The sequence below is a fragment of the Gekko japonicus genome, unplaced genomic scaffold (assembly GCF_001447785.1).
Source record: "Gekko japonicus isolate JY-2015 unplaced genomic scaffold, Gekko_japonicus_V1.1 scaffold1455, whole genome shotgun sequence".
Taxonomy (NCBI): domain Eukaryota; kingdom Metazoa; phylum Chordata; class Lepidosauria; order Squamata; family Gekkonidae; genus Gekko; species Gekko japonicus.
In genome coordinates, this window is record NW_015170325.1 from 109,952 (window position 1) to 130,294 (window position 20,343).

At 54.2% G+C, this 20,343-nt stretch overlaps 1 protein-coding gene across 1 annotated transcript in view; it reads right to left on the bottom strand.

Annotated features, from left to right (window-relative positions):
• NFIX (nuclear factor I/X (CCAAT-binding transcription factor)) overlaps window positions 1-20,343 on the bottom strand; it is a 246,846-nt gene that overhangs the window by 9,610 nt on the left and 216,893 nt on the right. Inside the window, exons 8-10 of the mRNA XM_015418104.1 lie at window positions 14,629-14,804; window positions 8,174-8,321; window positions 4,791-4,885 (exon numbers count right to left, since the gene is read on the bottom strand). Coding sequence (XP_015273590.1) covers window positions 4,791-4,885; window positions 8,174-8,321; window positions 14,629-14,804 — 419 coding nt within the window. The remainder of the gene's footprint in view (window positions 1-4,790; window positions 4,886-8,173; window positions 8,322-14,628; window positions 14,805-20,343) is intronic.

Here is a 20,343-nt window from a genome sequence, read left to right on the forward strand (position 1 = left end):
GGGGAAGAGGGAAGGAAAGGGGGGGAGAGAGAGAGAGAGAGAGAGAGAGAGAGAGAGAGAGAGAGAGAGAGAGAGCCCGAGCGCGGGAAGTGGTGGGCGGAAGTGGGCCGCTGCTCCTGCGGCCGTGCTGGGCCCGGGTCCAGCCGCACTCCGGACCATTGTTTCCCTGCCTGGCCCCCCAAGTCCAAGTTCATCTGGGTGTGACATCATGTCTGGTTGCTCGGGGAAACCAGACGGGCCAGACGTGACACGGGCTACGGGATGGGAAGGAGAGCGGCCCGCGATCACCGCCAGGGAGCAACCCAGGCCCAGAAGGGAAGGGAAGGGAGGGAGGGAAGGAAGGAAAGGGAAGGGGGGGAGAAGGAGGGCTGGAGGGGGGGGGTCCCTCCACTGCTCAGAGCTGCTGACACCTTTCCCTGCTCAGCCTCCGGATTGGTTCTCTCTCAAGATCAGGCCTTTCCAGCCCTGGGCACCGCCGTTGCTTCACTGTTACGGGGGCTCTTCTCCCCAGGCAGGATGGCCATTGCAGGGAAAGCGCAAGTCCCCGCTATCGAGAGAACTACTCCAGTGCGAGGAGACTGATAGTGTGCCCCCAGCCACCCCTTCCATCATAACGTGGCGTGGCCTGGGCAAAGGGGGAACCTACTGGCCAACACCCGTGACGTCACGGCTGCTGAGCAATATGTCCTTCCCCAGTCCCATGCCATTTTTAAAACTTTAAAAAAAAAAGTTTTACAGTTTTCCCTGATTTTGTTCAGCGGCTCAGCACCCCCTGAGCTGCTGACTCTTGCAGGGGCCTTTCAAAATCCGGGAGGAAGACCAGCAAGGCTACTGGCGATCTCTCCAGCAACCCCGTGCCTCCATCTTGTGAACCAGTTCCTTCTGTGTCTTGGCTGGGGATCTCTCCCCCTCTCACACATCTGCCAGCTGTGGAGTCTTGTGAGCAAAAATTCTACTTTGTGAGCTGCTGGCATTACAGTTGAGAGTGAGCAGTTTGGCCACTGCATAAATTAGTTTGCTCTGGAGCCCCATCCTCCCTGAGCTGAGACAAAAATTTGTGAGCCGGAGGCTAAAAAACTGTGAGCTAGCTCACACCAACTCAGTTTAGAGGGGACAGTGCTGCCAACCTGTTATGCAGGACGAATTACGACACCAGTGCTGCACCCAAGCAAGGCCTACTTTTGTGTTAAAGTAGAAGCAAGTTTAGAAACAACCTGGGTTGCCATCCTCCAGGTGAGGCCTGGAGATCTCCCAGAATTACGATAGATCTCCGAACTACAGGGATCAGTTCCCCGGGAAGGAAATGGCAGCTTTGGGGGGTAGGGGATGGGCCAAGAACATATTTTCATACATAAGGCTCAACCCGCTCTGAAATGCGAATGCAATTATTATATGGCCAAAAATGTACACTGTAGCTCTGGGGTGTCGAACTCATTTGTTATGGGGGGCGGATATGACGTAAATGAGACCTGGCTGGGCCGGGCCGTTTGCGTCATAAAATGTAATGCCAGGTAGCGGAGATATAAACACAAAGGGTTTTTCCTCCCCTTACAATAAAAACATGCTCAAAACATGAGCACTCTTGCAATATTTTGTTTATTTAACAGTGTCTGATAACCGACACCTCTTGCTCTGAATTATTGCATCAAAATGTCTGTGCTGTTGCAGTCTTGAGTATGCTGTTGAGGTGTGTATCTGTAAGCTGCAAACCTACGATGACACAGCAGCAGCAGAACTGGAAGAAGAAGAAGCGGAAGACCGCCAGTTCCACTGCGGGCCTGATGGGAGCCCTCCGGGGGCCTCATCCGGCCCCTGGGCTGCATGTTTGACACCCCTGCTGTAGCTTGCCCCTCTCTTTCATTAACAGCAATCACAGAACAGCGGAAGCTGAAACCGAAGATGAAGGTACGCATCAGGTGCTGACGCCCACAGGTGCTTTCTTCCCCAACAGCCCCTCTGGGCAGCTGCGGAAAGAGGCTCTGTGGCAAACCAGGCGCTGGCATCAGAAATGGACTGTCCTTGGGAAATTCCAGCACAGAAAAAGAGACGGTGGGGGGTACAGGAGCTGGACTCTGAGCGGTCAGCCCAGATGCTGCATGCAACACTCCTTGGGAGTGAGGCCTCCCTGGGACAACTGCCGTTCCGACCTGGCACCGGCACACTCCCCTGCCCTCCCTCTGTCCTACACCTTAACTCCAATCGGCACGCGGCTCCTGACGGAGTGAGCCAGGGCCCTGGCACAGGGTTTGCCCCCAGCCACTGGCACGACAGAAGGGATCGGACCGCCCGCCTGGAACCGCCACTTTCTCACTCTGCTCTCTTCTACGCAATTTTGCACAGCTCAGTCTGAAATGCTGCGCCTACAACGTGTCCCTGCTGCCCAGGATGTGGGCCCGCCATCAGGGGCTTCTCTGCCCCACTGACTGGCCGCTGGCAAAGCATTATGGCCTCTTACAACTCCAAGGAAGACATCGGGGGGGGGGGGAAAGCAACCTGGTTCTCCTCTCTGGGAGACCTATTTGGAGCAGGAAGAGGCTGGAGCAGCACGGGTGTGCAGCCTGCAATGGACCACACGTGGTTTATGATGGCATTTCTGAGAGCCAGCCTACTGAGACAGCCCAGGACACAGGAAGCCACGGTTTCAAATCCAGACATAAAGCTTGGAGGCGAACGCGAGTCAGTGCCCGTCAGCCCTGCCTACCTCAAGGGCTTCTCCTCGCTAGGGTCAGGTGGGGGGAGGGGAGTTGCGCAGGCGGCCTGGATCATCTTGGCGAAAGGGTGCACCAGGGGTCATTTTGTAGAAAAAGAGGTGCAGGAGCTCATTAGCATAACTTATTTGCATATGCCACACCCCCTGACATCACCGGAAGCGTGGCAGAAGGCAACACCCACCGCTCAGGCTCCACTGGACTCTTTTGGATTGCTAGCAATTGGGGGGGGGGGACGTGCAGCTCTGCCCTCACAGAGGAGGGAGAGCTTGTACCTGAATAAAACTTGGCCTTAAAGGTGTCACTGGACTGTTTTGGATTGCTATCTGGGGAGGGGGGGCTCTGCAACTTACCTGGCTGCTTCTTGCTCTGACTGAGAGCTGCTGGGAGTAGGGGGTGGGGCTTGTTGGACGTCCCCGCCCCCTGGGCTCTTTACTGCAGGAGATCTGCTCCCGCAGGAAATGACCCCTGGGGTGCATAAAAGCCCAGCAACTGACCGGCTACTTGCTCATGTCATTCCTTGGCCCAGACAGCAGCGCTGTCTTGGTTTTTCACTGCGCAAAGGCGGGGTGGAGGGACATTCACCATTTTTAAAAGCCTTTGTTCTCACAGTCCTGCAAGGTATGGGCTGCTTCACACACCGAGCATCTATGTGACATTATGGGAATCCTTCACATAGAATCATAGAGTTGGAAGAGGCCTCCAGGGTCATCTAGTCCAACCCCTTGCACAATGCAGGATATTCACAAATACCTCCCCCTCCACACCTGCACTGACCCCTGTTCCACACCCAGAAGATGGCAAAAAGAACCCCTCCCGGATCTCCAGCCAAACTGGCCTGGAGAAAAATTGCTGCCTGATCCCAAAGTGGCAACCAGCATTTCCCTGGGAGTGTAAGAAAGGGCCACGTAGACGGTCACAAGTATCTTTCTTTGTACACTGGTCGGGAAGCACAACCCCAGTGTTCCCTCTAAGCTGAGTTAGTGTGAGCTAGCTCACAGCTTTTTAGCCTCTGGCTCGCACGTTTTTTGCCTTTGCTCGGGAAGGAGGGCTCCAGAGCAAACTAATTGATGCAGCAGGCAAATCGCTCGCTCACAGCTCTAATGCCAGCAGCTCGCAGAGTAGAATTGTTGCTCACAGGACTCCACAGCTTAGAAGGAGCATCACGCAACTTCCTGGCAAGTATGCATGGCTTGTACATCTGTGTGCCTGGTCGGCCCATGCACCTCCACCAGAGTGTTTCTGTGCAGGCAAAACCTGTGGCCAGCCGTAAGAATTGCCAAGGGCACCCCAGAAGTGTGGGATGACATTACGTGGTGTTTTGCTTTTCTTGGTGGAGGGGGGGAGGGCAGATTTCTCTCACAGTCTAACGACTGAGGGTCAGTGTTACCTCTGAGCTGAGTGAGTGTGAGCCAGCTCACAGTTTTTTAGCCTCCGGCTCACACATTTTTGCCTTCGCTCAGGACCTAGGATGGCTCCGGAGCAAACTAATTTATGCAGTAGCCAAGTCGCTCGCTCACAACTTCAATGCCGGTAGTTCACAAAGTAGACGTTTTGCTCACAAGACCCCTCAGCTTAGAGGGAGCACAGCGTGAGGGTGCAACTGGAAAGGGGAGGGGATGGAGGGGTTTTTGTTCATATTTTCGGGACATCCAAACCCCCCACGGTTCATCGCACTACAGAGTTCTGCTTTCCAACCCCACCCCAGCCATGTGGACTCACTGGCCAAAGTCATTCTCTCCGAACCTCCGTCAAGAGGAGCTGGGGCAGGCAAAGGCGTCGTCATTCCTAGGCCGCAGCTCGAGTGTTCGGGAGCCCTGCCACCCACCCTCTGCGTCCCAACTTCCGAGGAGACCCATGGCCTCACTGCTCCCTGATGCTTCCCGGGGGTGGAATCTTTGGTGCCGATCATCACACAGCCCGGAGCCGGAGGGCGCGGGCAGACGTCTGTCTCGTGCTTCGACCTGGCCCTCGGCCCAGCGGAACACCCCCGCCTCACCCTGTCCCCGCACATGCAAGCTGCGCCCGGGCTGGTGCCGCGCACGACCACCCCCGGCTGCCCTAGGAAGACGGACCCCCTACCTGAGATTGCTGGGGGATGTTTAGAAAGTTGCCGTCCCGGGGTCCGATGCCGACAAACCGGTTGGCAGAGGAGGAGGAGGCTGGCGCTGAGAATGCTGGAGGGGAAAGAGACGTGAGGCCGTTAGGGCCACCGGGCCACGCGGAGGAGGAGGAGGAGGAGGGTGACGAGTGGTCGTGGGGAAGGAGGCCGGGGGGCGAGCACCTCAGGGTCACGCAGCGAAGACCAGAGGAAGAGAGAGACCGAGGCCGGGCCGAAGACCCTCCCCGCCTCCTCCAGCCAACCTTTCCTCAAAGGGCTCAGGAAGGGAGCAGGAGAGCCACGGCTGTTCCCAAACATGACCTGCTGACAGGGAGGGGAGCAAACGCTGGTTTGACTGGAGAGAGACTGGGGCTTGCAGGCCGGAAGAACAGGGCAGTGCAGCGGCCAGCGGCCTCTGAGGGGAACGGGCCATGGGGGCTTCAGAGAGCCTTGTGGATTGAGGTGGACCTCACAGAGGCACTGGCCTTTCTCTCTCTCTCTCTCTCTCTCTCTCGTGGCCCCAAACCTCCATCTCCTGGCCCCAGTTCTGCCCTCACCCCAGAGGTGGCCGGGGTGAGCGCCGGGAGCAGCTTGAACCACCCACCCACCCCTCACTCCTGCGGTGGAGTCGATGGCATCGCAGAACATGCCCAAGTATGGGCCTGGCAGGAGATGGAGTCTTGTGGTCGACGGGCCTCCCCTGGGCATAGCACGGCGTGCCAGAAATAACTGAGCTCAGTCCGTTGGTATTTTGGTGGGGTGGCAGAGGGAGGCGGGCTCTAGGAGGGGCTGCGAGGGGGCAGCGGTGAGCGGGCAGACAACCCCCCCCGGCCTGGAGCAGAGGGCCCCCGAGAAGACCCACCTTGGCCAAGAGGTCTGTCGGGAGACTGGGGAAGCGCCCCTGGAGCCTCTTGGGACTACGCCTCGGTGTGTGTGCACACACACAGCCACAGAGACATACGCAGCCACCCCCACCCCCACTTCACCCCGTTCCAGCTCAGCCTCTGACTGCAAACGCCTCTTGTTGCCTGAAGCTGCCTTCTCCGTTGCCCATCCCTCAAGGGCCTGTGGGGGGCCAGGCAGGCAGAGCCGCTTGCTTGGTGGGCCAAAGGCCAGGCTTGCAAACGTGACTTCAGGGAATGGTCTCCAGGAGGACCCCTCCTCCCCGTTCACGGCCAGCCCCTAGGGCAGGGGGTCCCCAACGTTTCTGAGCCTACGGGCACCTTCGGAACTCTGGGACTGCGTAGCCGCAAAATGACTGCCTCGGGAGGCAGAGCCAGCGACAACATGGCCGCCGCAGCTCAGCTTCAGTCACCAGGGAAGAGCCGTGTCGTGTGGTGGCAGCTGCCACCAAAGCGACCTTTAACGAGATCGGCACTGCCAATCAAATCGCCAACGGCCAATCAGAAGACTTTCTGAGGCCTCGCCCACTTCCTGGGTGGGTGCTGGGAAAGGGGGCGGCGGGCGGCACCCGTTGGCCCCACGCTGGGGACCCCTGCCCTGGGGGAAAGCCCATAATTCAAGGTGGGTTGCCCCATCCGCTCTGCCTGCTGTCCGGCCACCAAAGAGGACTCGGAGCTGGGCGACACGGCAGATCCACGGGCCAGGTCTGTTGCTGGACTGCACCACTTCAGACTGCGAGGAGGGAACGAAACGTCGCACAAAACGAACACGTGAACGTGGGAAGGGAGAGAGGGCTCGGCATCCCCGCGGGGATACACTCCCGCATTCGGTTGAAATAACAGAGACGCTAATTTGCACGTTACTCCCAACGAAGCTCCCCCTGCCTGCAGTCTAAAACGGTCCATCCCTGCAAGAGGGCCGACCTTCTGGGGGGGTACGTGGGCCTCGCCTTCGCAAGCGGCAAGGAGACCTCCTGCGTCTGAGGTCACCCTCCTCGTGGCTGCAGGGAACACGCATCCACTGAGCCACCCAGGGAGGACAACCCCCCCCCATTTCCTCTTCTGCCCCCGCCCTCCCCTCCTCACTCCCCCCCCACCAGTTTAATGGAGAATATGGACAGTGCGACGAGGGTGAGCGATGCCATGAGACAGATGCAGAAGGAATCGAAATCAAAAGGCAGGAGGGAAGAAGAGAAAGTAAAAGGAGAAATGACAGCGATGCATGATCCCTTTCTCCAAATCCGCTCGCCTGAGCCAAGGAAGGCGGTGAGACGCTGCTTTGGCACGGGAGAATGCAGGAATCCTGGCGCCCTTCGCTCCTGCACTGAGTCTAGTCACTCCCCACCCCCGTCCCCCACATGCCGCCTTCCCCACCAATGGCAATAGAGCTAGGCGCCCTGGCATGCAGACACACATCTTCCCCCATCAACCCATGAGGCACACTGGCCCTCCTGCAGGTTGGGACAGAAGTCCTGCGCTCCTCGCCCCCCAAAAAGGGACTGTCACCCAAATGGCCGGCCGGGCTCTGTTTCTCACCAGACATTGGGGGGGCCGTCTCTGGAGGTTTTGGGTCCCAAATTCTCTTCCTCCCCCTTCCAACGGGCATGCCTTCTAAAGAAAGCACAGACGGCAATCCGGGGGGGGGGGGGGGGAGAAGCCGATTTTTTTTTAAAAGCATCCGATGAGTACCCACGAGCACAGCCCTTCTTCGTATCACATCCCCCTCCCCAAAATATCTAACGGTTTCCCTTCTTCTCCAATTTCTGTAATAAAGTATAGAAGTTTATTGTTGTCCCCTTTTTAAAAAAAATAAAAAAATATCCCCCAGTTCCTTACCCAGGAGCCACCATGGCAACCAACCAACAACATAACGAATTAGAAAAAAAATATTTTTTTTAAAGAAAATTTAAGGTGTCGGATCTGGGCAGCTACTGCATCTTTAAACGCTGGGGATGGGATGGAAGGTGGGAGGGCGTGGATGGTGGCCGAGGGGGTGGGGTGGAGGAATCGGATGGGGTGTCTGAACCTTGAGAACAAGCACACGGCACGAGACGGAAGGATGGACGACGATGGACAAACAGACGGACGGACGACATGGTGCCCCCATCCCGCCACTTGGTGCCCCCGAATGCCTGTCGCCCTCCCCCGGCCTCTCTAAAGTCTGTGCTCCTTCCTTCCTCCTCCCTTCCCTCTTTCCTTCCTTCCTTCCTCCTCCCTTCCCTCTCTCTCTCCCTTCTTTTCTTCCTTCCTTCTTTCTTTCCTTCCTTTTCCCCTCTCTCCCGAGACGCCTCTCTTTTCTTCTGCACCGGTTGCTGGGGACACTTCCTTCTCTGGTCCTCCTCCTCTCCTGGCCCTTCCTCCTCTCCTGCTCGGCCCCCGCGTGAAGGGTGTGGGGATGGGTTCGGGCGGGTGGGACTGAGCTCTTTGGCCGGGAGGTTCGGGTGACGCTCGGGTCCACTTACAGGGTGATGTTGGCGTCGGTGCTCCGCCCTCTGGGTGAGCGCTGGTGGATTTTGTATCAGGCATTGGAAGGGGCACAGGTCTGGCCACAGGTGGTGGCGGCGGCAGCAAAAATGACCCCGTGACTTTGCCCTGGCCGCTACCGTTAGGCTGCGAACAACATAAATACAGTGATGCGTGAACGAGACAAGGCAACGTTAAAGATGCAGTATCCGCTGGCGGCTCTCAGGGCGGAGAGTGAGGGGGAGGACTTCCGGTTCCGGGGCGGAGGGGCCTTCCCCCTCCCTTAGTTCTTTTGCACACACACACAAAAAAAGAGAGAGAGAAGGTATTTGGATTGCAGGTCTTCCCCCTTGACTTCCTCTCGTCGCCTCCCTACCCCTTTCTCTCAGACCCAGGTGCTCCTCCTTCTCCCGAAAAGAGCCCGAATTGCCATCCGGCTTGATTGGCAGGCCCGGGCGATGGTGTTTCCATGTAGACGGATGGAGCTGCTCCCCACCACACCTCTGGCCTTCTCTGGATTGCCATAGCTACACTCCTGACGTTAGCACTGTCCTCTCGGTTCAGTACCCGCCCTGGAACGGAAGTGCTACCAGGTCTGCCTGTGAGTCCCTACGGACGCCCGGAGAGAAAGGCCGAAGCAGCAGAGAGAAGATGGCCCACCACTCCTGGTGCCCAATGGGACCAGCCGGGCCAAGCCATGAATCAGACCCCCCCACCCCGTCCATCAAGGTCAGTGATCAACACATGGGGTTCACTGCCACAGGAGGTGGTGGCAGCTACAAGCATGGACAACTTCAAGAGGGAATCAGATAAGCATATGGAGCAGAGGTCCATCGGTGGCTATTAGCCACAAGCTATCGATAGGAACTCTTGCTCTGGGGCAAGGGATGCTCTGTATTCTTGGTTCCTGGGGGGGCAACAGTGGGAGGGCTTCTAGTGTCCCGGCCCCACTGCTGGACCTTCTGATGCCCCCTGGTATTTTTGACTACTGTGTGACAGAGTGTTGGAATGGATGGGCCATTGGCCTGATCCAACATTGGCTTATCTTATGTTCTTATAAGAGGGAATTGGATCAACATCTGGAGCAGAGGTCCCTCAGTGGCTCTTAGCTACAAGGTATAGACAGGAACTCTCAGTCTGGGGCAAGGGATGCTCTGTATTCTTGGTGCTTGGGGAAGGGCAACAGTGGGAGGGCTTCAACTGTCCTGGCCCCACTGCTGGACCTCCTGATGGCACCTGATATTTTTGGCGGAGTGTTGGACTAGATGGGCTATTGGCCTGATCCAACATTGGCTTCTCTTGTGTTCTTATGTTCTCTTATGTCTACTCATGCTGGCAGTGGCGCTTCAGGGACTCAGGCAGAGAAAGGCCCTTCTACGGCCTGGTCCTTTTCACTGGAGACGCTGCAGGGCATTGAGCCTGGGGCCTCCTGCATGCCAAGCAGATGCTTTGCCACTGAGCCCCGGCCCCTCCCCAAATGTTAAGGCAGCCTCAGTGTAGATGGAAGCCAGGCCACTTCAACACCCAGAACACACAAAGGTGCCTTCTGCTGAATCAGACCCTCAGTCCATCACGGTCAGTCTTGTCCACTCAGACTGGCAGTGGCTCTCTCCAGGGTCTCAGGCAGACAAAGGTCTTTCCCATCACCAACTGACAGACCCCTTTTTTAACTGGCGATACTGCCGGGGATTGAAACCAGGACCTTCTGCATGCCAAGCAGAGGCTCTGCCACTGAGCCACGGACCCTCCCCAAAGTCAAGCAAACGGATTAAGAGGACATGCCTTAGTTCCCATAAAAGATGTCTCTTCCCGTGTCAGTAAATGCCAGCCACAGACCTCTCCATACATCCAGAAACTAACTGGTCCTCAAGACAAAAAACCGGGAGATTTTGCAAAAGCAATACGGGACTTTGTAGCATCTCATTTCTTAGCTGTCAATCACGGGGGGGGGGGGAAATCTCTTTTTAAAAGATCATTTAAAAAAATAAAAAGCTGAAACTATCCATGTGCGTCACATAGCTAGAAAGCTGGGTGTGGGATTTGCTGCCAGAGGACGCTGCGAAGGCCACGGGCATAGACGGCGTTAGAAGGGGATTAGACAGATTCACTCACGGAGGAGAGGTCTAAGAGTGTCTACGAGCCACACGGTGTCTAGAGGGAACTTCACTGTTCAGACGCTCTCAGCCTCTGCATCCCAGAGCCAGGAGACAACATCTGGGGAAGGCCTCAGCCTCTCTGCCCTGTTGCTGGCCCTCCGGAGGAACCGGTTGGCCAACATGTGATATCGGGTGCTGGACTGGATGGGCCACAGGTCTGATCTCGGCGAGCTCTTTTTATGTTCTGAAGCCTCCTGAATTTTCGTGTCTAGATTCAACATCTTTTTATGTTCTGAAGCCTCCTGAATTTTCGTGTCCAGATTCAACGTCTTTTTATGTTCTGAAGCCTCCTGAATTTTCGTGTCTAGATTCAACATCTTTTTATATTCTGAAGCCTCCTGAATTTTCGTGTCTAGATTCAACATCTTTTTATGTTCTGAAGCCTCCTGAATTTTCGTGTCTAGATTCAACATCTTTGGGAAGATCTTCTTCCCAACTCCCATCTCAGCTTGTCCTGGCCACGTGCCATCTGCAGGAGTCAAAGGACGCTGAGCCAGGGCCTCCGCAGGCCGAGACCCCCGAGAAGGGCATCAAAGCTCTTGGGGATGCCCTTGGTTACAAGCAAGGAGAGAGAGAGAGTGGTCTTGCTCGAAAGCTCTGCCCCCCCAAGTCACTCTGCTGAGCCGCAGTTTTTCCAGCCCTGAAACAAAAACAGGGCTGGCAGCTCCCCCCTTTGGGCAACTATGTTCCCTCTAAGGTGTGGAATCTTGCGAGCAAAAATTCTACTTTGAGTGGTCTGAACTGGCAGAGACTGATCAGGAGAGAGATCTTGGAGTCGTAGTAGATAACTCAGTGAAAATGTCGAGACAGTGTGCGACTGCAATTAAAAAGGCCAATGCTATGCTGGGGATTATTAGGAAGGGGCTTGAAAACAAATCAGCCAGTATCATAATGCCCCTGTATAAATCGATGGTGCGACCTCATTTGGAATACTGTGTGCAGTTCTGGTCACCACACCTTAAAAAGGATATTATAGCTTTGGAAAAAGTGCAGAAAAGGGCAACTCGAATGATAAAAGGGTTGGAACACTTTCCCTATGAGGAAAGGTTAAAGTGCTTAGGGCTCTTTAGCTTGGAGAAACGACGACTGAGGGGTGACATGATCGAGGTCTATAAGATTATGCATGGGATAGAGCAGGTTGAGAAAGAAGTCCTTTTCTCCCTTTCTCACAAGACAAGAACTCGTGGGCACTCCATGAAATTGCTGAGCGGTCGGGTTAGAATGGATAAAAGGAAGTACTTCTTCACCCAAAGAGTGATTAACACATGGAATTCACTACCACAGGAAGTGGTGGCGGCTACAAGCACGGACAGCTTCAAAAGGGAATTAGATAGGCATATGGAGCAGAGGTCCATCAGTGGCTATTAGCCACAAGGTATAGATAGGGACTCTGGGGCAAGTGAGGCTCTGTCTTCTTGGTGCTTGGGAAGGGGGTCAACAGTGGGAGGGCTTCTAATGTCCTGACCCCACTGCTGGACCTCCTGATGGCACCTGGTATTTTTGGCCACTGTGTGACTTATGTTCTTATGCTACTTTGTGAGCTACTGGCATTAAAGTTGGGAGCGAGCAATTTGACTACAGCATCAATGAGTTTGCTCTGGAGCCCCATCCTCGCTGAGCGAAGACAAAAATGCGTGAGTTGGAGGCTAAAAAACTGTGAGCTAGCTCACATGAACTCAGCTTAGAGGGGACAGTGTTGGGCAAGATCCTGACAGCTTCTAAAGGGATGCGGTTCCTCGTCCAAAGCTTTCAGGGGCAATTCGAGGATGACCGGGGCCAGCTGCCCCATGGGACTGAGCTCCCGCCCGTACGCGGCCTTTCCGATGCCCCAGGGAACTAGCGGGAGGTGGAGACCCTTCGCTAAACCAGGAGACTGGATCCTGTGCATGGAGCAAAACACGGCCTTTGAGTCTCTTGTGAGGCTTCTGCTCGCCTTTGCCTTCTTCCTCAGATGGGCAGAGAGCCATAGTTTTTGGGACCCGTCTCTGTAAGGCCGAGGCTGCTCAGAGCCCGTCAGGCCCGAGAGGGCTGTACCTCCCTTCCAGGTTCTTCTTGGGCTGGCGAGCTGGGATGGGGCAGACGAGCGGTGGAGCGAATGCATCTCGTTGGAGTCACAGCGGCAGCTGACACATCTCGTCTCAGCCCCGAGGACGGGGGGCTCCCTTAGACGGGCCACGGGAACTCTCTCAAGGGAGAAGCGGCACTCCTCAAGCATCTTTATCAAAGCACGTCTACAAACTCAGCTGGACTCCAAGCAGATAAGAGACCGACCCAACCTTACAAGGCTTTAATGTCACAGCACACCACTCTGTGGAAAACACCACGGGGCCCTGAACGAGGGAGCAATCCAGGGCCCCGTGGGGTGTGTGTATGGGGGGGAATACCTGTGCCAGCTGCTAACACCCCCAATGCTTGCTCTCCTGAAGCCCCCACCCCACCCCCACCGCTTGCACAGACCTGGGGTCAGCGCGACCCCAGAACCACAAGGGTAAGAAAGAAGTCTTGATAAAGGGCCAATGTTAAAAACTAAGTTAAAACTTATAATATACAAAAATACATGTATTTATTAGAAAGACACGATCGGAAGGTAATTTTGTATATTATCGATTTTTTAATTTCTGTTATTGTATTGGCTTTCATTTACTGCATTAGCTTTTTAAATATATTTTATCTTGTAGATGTTCTAATTCAGCCGCAGTGCATTTGGCACCAGACAGACAACTTTCATCTTTTGAGGCCTCACAAACCTTTGTCTTGTGTCTTTAGATTTTGCTGCTTAAGTAAGTAATATAGCCATTTTTACTACACTGTAAGTTGAAAAATATTTGATTATTCATATTTAATATCCTTTAATTTTTTTTCTACAGCCTTCCTTTTCTTGGTCCATTATTCATTTATTGGTTATCTTATTGTAATACATATTAAAGTTACGTGTACCTCAATATTGTTTGACCTCTGAAGGAGGCCCCAATAGGGTGGAAACGCATCAGGCCGTGTGTCTTGGTGCTGGTGTTTAGGCCACCTTTCCTTGTTTACGAGGCTTACATTGGGCCCTTTTATTCATTGGGCCAGTTTGGTGTCGTGGTGAAGTGCGCGGACTCTAATCTGGGAGAAAAGGGTTTGATTCACCACTCCTCCACATGTACATGCTGTAGTTCTGACAAGAGCTGTCCTTGAAAAAGAGCAGTTTCCATCAGAGCTCTCTCAGCCCCGCCTACCTCGCAGGGTGTCTTTTGTGGGGAGGGGAAGGGAAAGGAGTTTGTCAGCCGCTCTGAGACTCCTTCGGGTAGTGAAGGGCCATGGGGTATACATCCAATCTCTTCTTCCTCTTCTTCTTCTATATGTTTTTAACTGTCTTTCTAATAAATACACGTATTTTTGTATATTATAAGTTTCAACTTATAAGTTTTTAGTACTGGCCCTGTATTTGACTTCCTTCTTACCCTTGTTGTTCTTGGTCCTCCTGTCCTGTCCTGTGCCACGAAGCCCAGCGGCGTCCCCAAGTCCGAGCCCTTGAGAGCCTGCGAGGGTGTTTCCAGGGAGGAAAATCCTGGTGGGCGGGGAAAGGGGAAGGAAATGGGGAGGGGGGACAGAGGACACCCGCCCCGCCCTCAGTGGCTGTACCCCCACGCAAGGCAAAATGACAACCCAGAGTTAAACCAGTTTCTGGAACACCCCCTTCTCACCACCCACCACCCCCTCACTAATCCTGGCTGTCCCCAGATAGCAGTTCTCCTAGCTTGGGCACGGGCACTGTGCCAGGCCAGTGTTCCCTCTAAGCTGAGTTAGTGCGAGCCAGCTCACAGTTCTTTAGCCTCCGGCTCACGCATTTTTGTCTTCACTCGGGAAGGATGGACCCAGAGGCAAACTGATTTATGCAGCGGCCAAATCGCTCGCTCCCAACTTTAATGCCAGGAGCTCATAAAGTTAGAATTTTTGCTGACAGGACTCCACAGCTTAGAGGGAATATTGGACTGCCGGCCCGCGTGCGGTGAACACAGCAAGAGGCCAAGAGCGGACGAGGATCAACCAGTGCCCTCCACTAAACGGGGCCCGTTCTGCCCACCCTACCTGAGGGCCACGCAAATGTGTGCCTACCGCGGCCCCCCCCCCCCCCCCCCCCAATGCCCCAGACAGGCAGGCAGGCAGGCCAGAAGACAGAGAGGGAAGGGAGACAGAGGGGGAGAGGAGGCCGAGAGGGAGAGCGGTCCGAGAAGGGCTGGTGGGCGGCAGGGGAGGGGGGGCGCTGGCCGAAGCAGCTGTGCCCCCCCCCCCGGGCTAAGGGGCGAGGCTCTTACCTGCCCAGAGCCCTGCCCGGAGCCATCCGAGCACACAAACTGCACGAACTCCTTCAGCGAGTCCTGGCCGTGGTGGTGGTGGTAGCGGATGGTCGGGTGGGTGAAGTAAGGGCTGGACTGTTGGATGATGGAGGTTGACGGGAAGTGCAGGGCCGACGCTGTGGCGCGGGGGCTTCCTGGAGAGTGTCGGGTCGGAGGGACAGAGACAGAGAGAAACAGAAAAGGGAAGAAAGGGGGTGGGGGGACAGAGAAAGAGGTCAGTAACAACCCCCGTGCTGTGCTGCTTCCAATCCACACACAGCCCAACAGCCATGGCACCAGCCCTGCGCCTGCTCAGCGCCCGCCCCAGAGAACCACCACCCCCACCCCCGTCTTGTTTGTGGGAAACGGGAGCACTGCCTCGACCCTCCCTCCCGCTGAGTGGGTGGGACACTGGCCCTTTTCCGCGAGGGCTGACGCGGAAGGGTCCGAGACTCTAAACGCGGGACAGGTGGGTGTGTGTATACCCACACGCACATTGGGGATTAGGGACGCTTGAGTGTGTTTGTGTTTATGTATGCCTGCGCGCACACATACCCACACGCACAACAGGGATGAGGGATGCTTTGGCTTCTGCGCGTGTAACTCATCGCTCATCCTGTTCGCTACTCTTTGACCGAACTCGTAGGCACCACTTCCAACCAGTGCCCCTAAACCTCCCCTCCATCCAAACAGAAGCTACCTAAGTAGAACTGCATTTTCTTACGCCCCACCCTTGCTACCCTGGCCTCCCCCCTCCCCACTCTGCTTCCTGCTCTCCTTCTCTCACTTGATTTAAAGGTTACAGACTCCTCGGGGCAGAGACTTCTTCTAGACGTATCACTCTTTAAAATGCTATCGACTTGGATGACATTGCATAAAGGTAAAGGTTTCCCTTCCTCGAAACCCAGTCAGATCCGACTCTAGGGGGTGGTGCTCCTCTCCGTTTCCAAGCCGAAGAGCCAGCGCTGTCCGAAGACGTTTCCATGGTCATGCGGCCAGCATGGCTAGACAGCAAGGCGCACGGAATGCTGTTACCTTCCCCCCGAAGCGGTACCTATTGATCTAATTGCAACTTCTTGCTTTCGAACTGCTAGGTTGGCAGGAGCTGGGGCCAGTGACGGGAGCTCACTCCGTCACGCAGCACTCGGGTCTCGAACTGCCAAACTACAGACCTTCCGGTCTGCAGCTCAGCGACTTGCGTAACTAATGAATAAATGCCCTTGCCTTTCCTCCACAAGGCTGGAATGGCATCATTGCATAGCAGGGTGATCCTCGCCCCCTGCACTGGCTCCAGATTGTGGGCCGGGTCAGGTTCAAGGTTTTGGTACTGACCTTTAAGGCCCTAAACGGTCTGGGACCAGCATACCTTTGGGACTGCCTCTCCTGGTACCCCCCCCCCCCCTGAGCACTACGTTCACGTGATCAAAATCTGCTGGTGAGCCCCAGACGGAAGAACATCTGACCGTCCTCAGTTAGAGCCTTCTCAGCCCCGGCTCCTGCCTGGTGGAACACTCGTCTGGTTGAGGTCCGGGCCCTGCGGGACCTGATGCAGTTCTGCAGGGCCTGTAAAGCAGAGTTGTTCCACTGGGCCTACGGCTGAGGGCAGTGACGGCCTCCATCGTGGATTGGCCTCCTCCATTTTCTTCGTTCTTCCCTTCCTCCCCCCTTTCCTTCTGAGTAGACAGTGTATACATTACATTGTCGAAGGCTTTCACGGCCAGAGTTCATTAGCTGTTGTAGATTTTCTGGGTTGTATGGCCGTGGTCTTGGCATCGTAGGACCTGGCATCCATATGCAAAAGAACCTCCTCAGGAAAGCTCCTCCATTAGCATGTTCACAGCCTGGGAACTCCTACATGATAATGAGTCAGCCCTACCCCACCTTCCTGAGTAGATATAAATTACCTGCCTACCATTTTGCTTCTCACCTTGACACGGAGAGTACTCCGTCTTTCTGTGTTATACCTCTGAGGATGCCAGTCACAGCTGCTGGCGAAACATCAGGTCCTACCATGCCAAGACCTCGGCCACACAGCCCGGGAAATCTACAACAGCTAGTGTATACATTACTCCCCCCTGATATTGCATTTAATTTTAATTGCATCGTTGCTCTGTATTTAGTATGAATTTCGTTACATTTATTGAATGTATATACTTGTTTTGGACGGCTGAATGTTTTTTATCGGTTGTTGTTACACGCTCTGAGCCTGGTCGCAGGGGAGAGTGGGCCACAGGTCCAATAGATGAAATGAAATGAATGAAATAATGTGTTCCCCGCCCTGGGAAGTACGAGTAACCAATGCTCCCTCTAAGCTGTGGAGTCTTGTGAGCAAAAAATCTACTTTGTGAGCCACTGGCATGAAACTTCTGAGAGAGCCATTTGGCTACTGCATAAATTAGTCTGCTCTGGAGCCGTCCTTCCTGAGCTAAGACAAAAATGTGTGAGCCTGTCATGATCTAGGCTGTGCTACCAGAGGCCTACTAGGCCCAGAGAGCCTAGCTAGCAGTAGGTGAGGTTGGGCCTACAACTCCCAGAAGCCCCTGGGAGGTTTTGGAGCTAAAATGGACCAATAGGAAAAGAGGAGGGCTTGGAATAAAAGATCTGGGGCAGTAGGAAAAGCTGTTCTTCTTCCCAGAGGGCAGAGTCAGAAGGAAGGCTGCTGCAGGGAAGAGACCCTCATCCTGAGGGAAGGGTGAGTAGTCTAGTGCCACTTGGAATAGTGAGCTAGGGGACAGTATATATTTAGACGTGTTGGGGCATTTGGTTTCTTTTCTTTTCACCCACTTACTGTTATTATCCTGCACTTTGTTGTTTGACCTCCTATAAAATAAATAAACCTTTTCCTTGTTTCACTCTGCCTGGTCCTCACGCCTGTTATTCGGCCAAACAAGGGAGGTCTGAAGGTCTTCTTGGGAGGGTGCTCTGGGCCTTCTCCCCGCTTCTCTCCAAAACTTGTGGGGCCTTGGGAAGACGTCAGGGGGCCAGGCCCCGGGAGGCCCCACTGTAGCTGCAGGCCTGCCCCAGAATAAACCTTTTTTTGTCCTATAAGAAATATGTTGTCTTCTGACAAAGCACTGTGACTGCACAATCACCGCTGGAACTGTCCAGTCCAGTTGGGTTTTTTTTTGTTTTTAGAGAATACAGATTTAGATCTATGGACCGGTTCCCAAGTTGGTGTTACTGGAGGTCAAACAAGACATGAAAAACCTCTAGAGATGTGGAAAGAAATTTGCATTCGTTACTGTCTAAATGAACCTGAACCTAGCAAGAAATTGCAAGTAGATAAATAGGTACCACTTCGGTGGGAAGGGAACAGCGTTCTGTGCGCCTTGGTGTTTAGTCATGCCGGCCACATGACCACGGAGAGGTCTTCGGACAGCGCTGGCTCTTCGGCTTGGAAACGGAGATGAGCACCGCAACCCTAGAGTCGGCTTTCGAGCAAGGGAACCTTTACCTTTACCTTTTTACTCTAAATGATCGGCTAGATGCAAGCCCAGGAGCACATTGGAGACCAGCAAGATTTCCAGAGTGTGAGTTTTGGAGAGGGAGTCTCGACTCCCCCCCAAAACCTCCTTGGTCTATAAGGTGCTCCAGTTCTTGAATTGAGCTGCACTACCACCAACCAGCACGGCTACTCTCTGAAACTATTTTCCTGCAAGATCTGTGTCTCGAGAGAAAGGGAGGGAGGATGTCAGCAACTGGAGATAAGAACGCTAATGTTTTGTGGGGAGGAGTAGATAATGCAAGGGAACATTAACTCGCAGTTAAGTACAGAAACGAAAACCTCAGGGCGCATCAAACATGGATTCTGATGTCTCTACACTAATGCGCAGAGAGTACGGGGAACAAGCAGGAGGAACTGGAAGTCCTAAACACAGGACGCGGACGATGACCTAACAGGCATTATGGAAATTTGGTGGGGTGACATTCACAATTGGAGTATTAGGATTGAGGGGCACAACTTGTTTTAAAAGGAGACTCAGGAGGTGGTGGATGCTCCTTCGCTGGACGACCATGTTCCTGGTATGTTGTAGGGCTATCTTTCGGCTCTGCTCCTGCAGAGTGCAGGGGGTTGGACTAGATGACCTGCAAGGTCCCTTCCAACTCTAACATTCTGTGATTCTATGACAGACAAATAAGGGCCCTGGTCACACGGGCCGGATATTGCGGGGGGGGGGAGGCGTGGCTGTTTGCCCTGGAGCGAACTATTACACGGCTGCCGGATCAAACGTCCCGCTGACGTCCCATGGTTCAGGGGGAGGTGCTGATCATACGTCAATCCTGCGGCGCGGCAAAGAAGCGGCGCGGTGGGGGTTGTGTTTTTTTTAACCGAGGGTGTGCGCATGCGCCGTTGGGTGCTTGTGTGCATCCCGTGGAGACTTGGGGGAAAAAACCCTTTTCACGACGGGACATGGGCGGGCGCCGGATGCCATGACCTACCACCGGAAATGCAATCAGGCGCCTGCCCTTGCCCCGCGGTTTCCGGAAACTAGTACCTCCGAGGTACTAGTTTTTTACGGCGCATCTTCGGCAGGAAGCCTTGGGTTAGCCACGGGAGCTCTACACTTCCCAGATGTTGCGGTTTGATCACGCCCGGAAAATCCGCCTATCTTCTGTCTCTGTAGCGTGGCTAATGCTCCGTGTGACCACAGCCAAGGAAGGGCAGATGAGTTGCATGATATGTAAAGGAGGTATCTACTTGCGAGGACATACGTGAATCTGAGCATGGAAGTCCAGTTGAGAGTCTCTGGGCGAAAATAAAAGGAGTAAGAAATAATAGTGCTATTACGGTGGGGTTCTGCCATAGACCACTGAGCCAGGCAGAGGACTTGGATGAGACGCTCCCAGAACAGACTGCAATGTTCTCAGAGAGACGGGACACAGTGGTCATGGGAGATTTCAATTACTCCAATATCTGTTGGAAGTCCAACTCTGCTAAAAACGAAAGGTCCAATAGATTCCTGACTCGACTGGCTGACAAACTCCATTTCCCAGAAAGTGGGGAGGGAAAGAAGGGGACCTGCTGTCTTGGACCCGATCCTCACCCACAGGGAAGAACTGGTTGACGAGGTGGAAGGAGTGGGGCACCCTGGGTCGCAGTGACCGTGGGAGTTTGGAAGTTACAGTCTTGGGGAAGGCAAAAGCTGTACGTAGTCAGGCAGATGGGTTGGACTGCAGGAAAGCAAATTTTTACAAACTTAAAAGTTATGCTGGGTACAAATCCATGGTCAGAAATACTTAAGGAGAAAGGAGTTCAAGAAGGGTGGGAGTTTCTTAAAAGTGAAATACCGAAGGCACAATCACAAGGGATTTCTGTGAGAAGGAAAGATGGGAGGAGCCTAAAGCAGCCAAGGTGGCTCCATAAACAGCTTTCTAAAGACTTGAGACATTAAAAAAAAAAAACCCGTTTAAAAAATGGAAGGGGGGCCTTATAACCAGGGGTCATTTAGAAGAAAAAGAGGTGCATGAGCTCATTAGCATAACTCATTAGCTTATGCCATGCCCCCTGACATCACCGGAAGTGTGTCAGAAGGCAACACCCACCGCTCAGGCTCCACTGGACTGTTTTGGATTGCTAGCTATTGGGGGGGGGGGACGTGCAGCTCTGTCCTCGCGGAGGAGGGAATGCTTGTGCCTGAATAAAACGTGGACTTAAAGGTGCCACTGGACTGTTTTGGGCCGGGGACCCGGGAG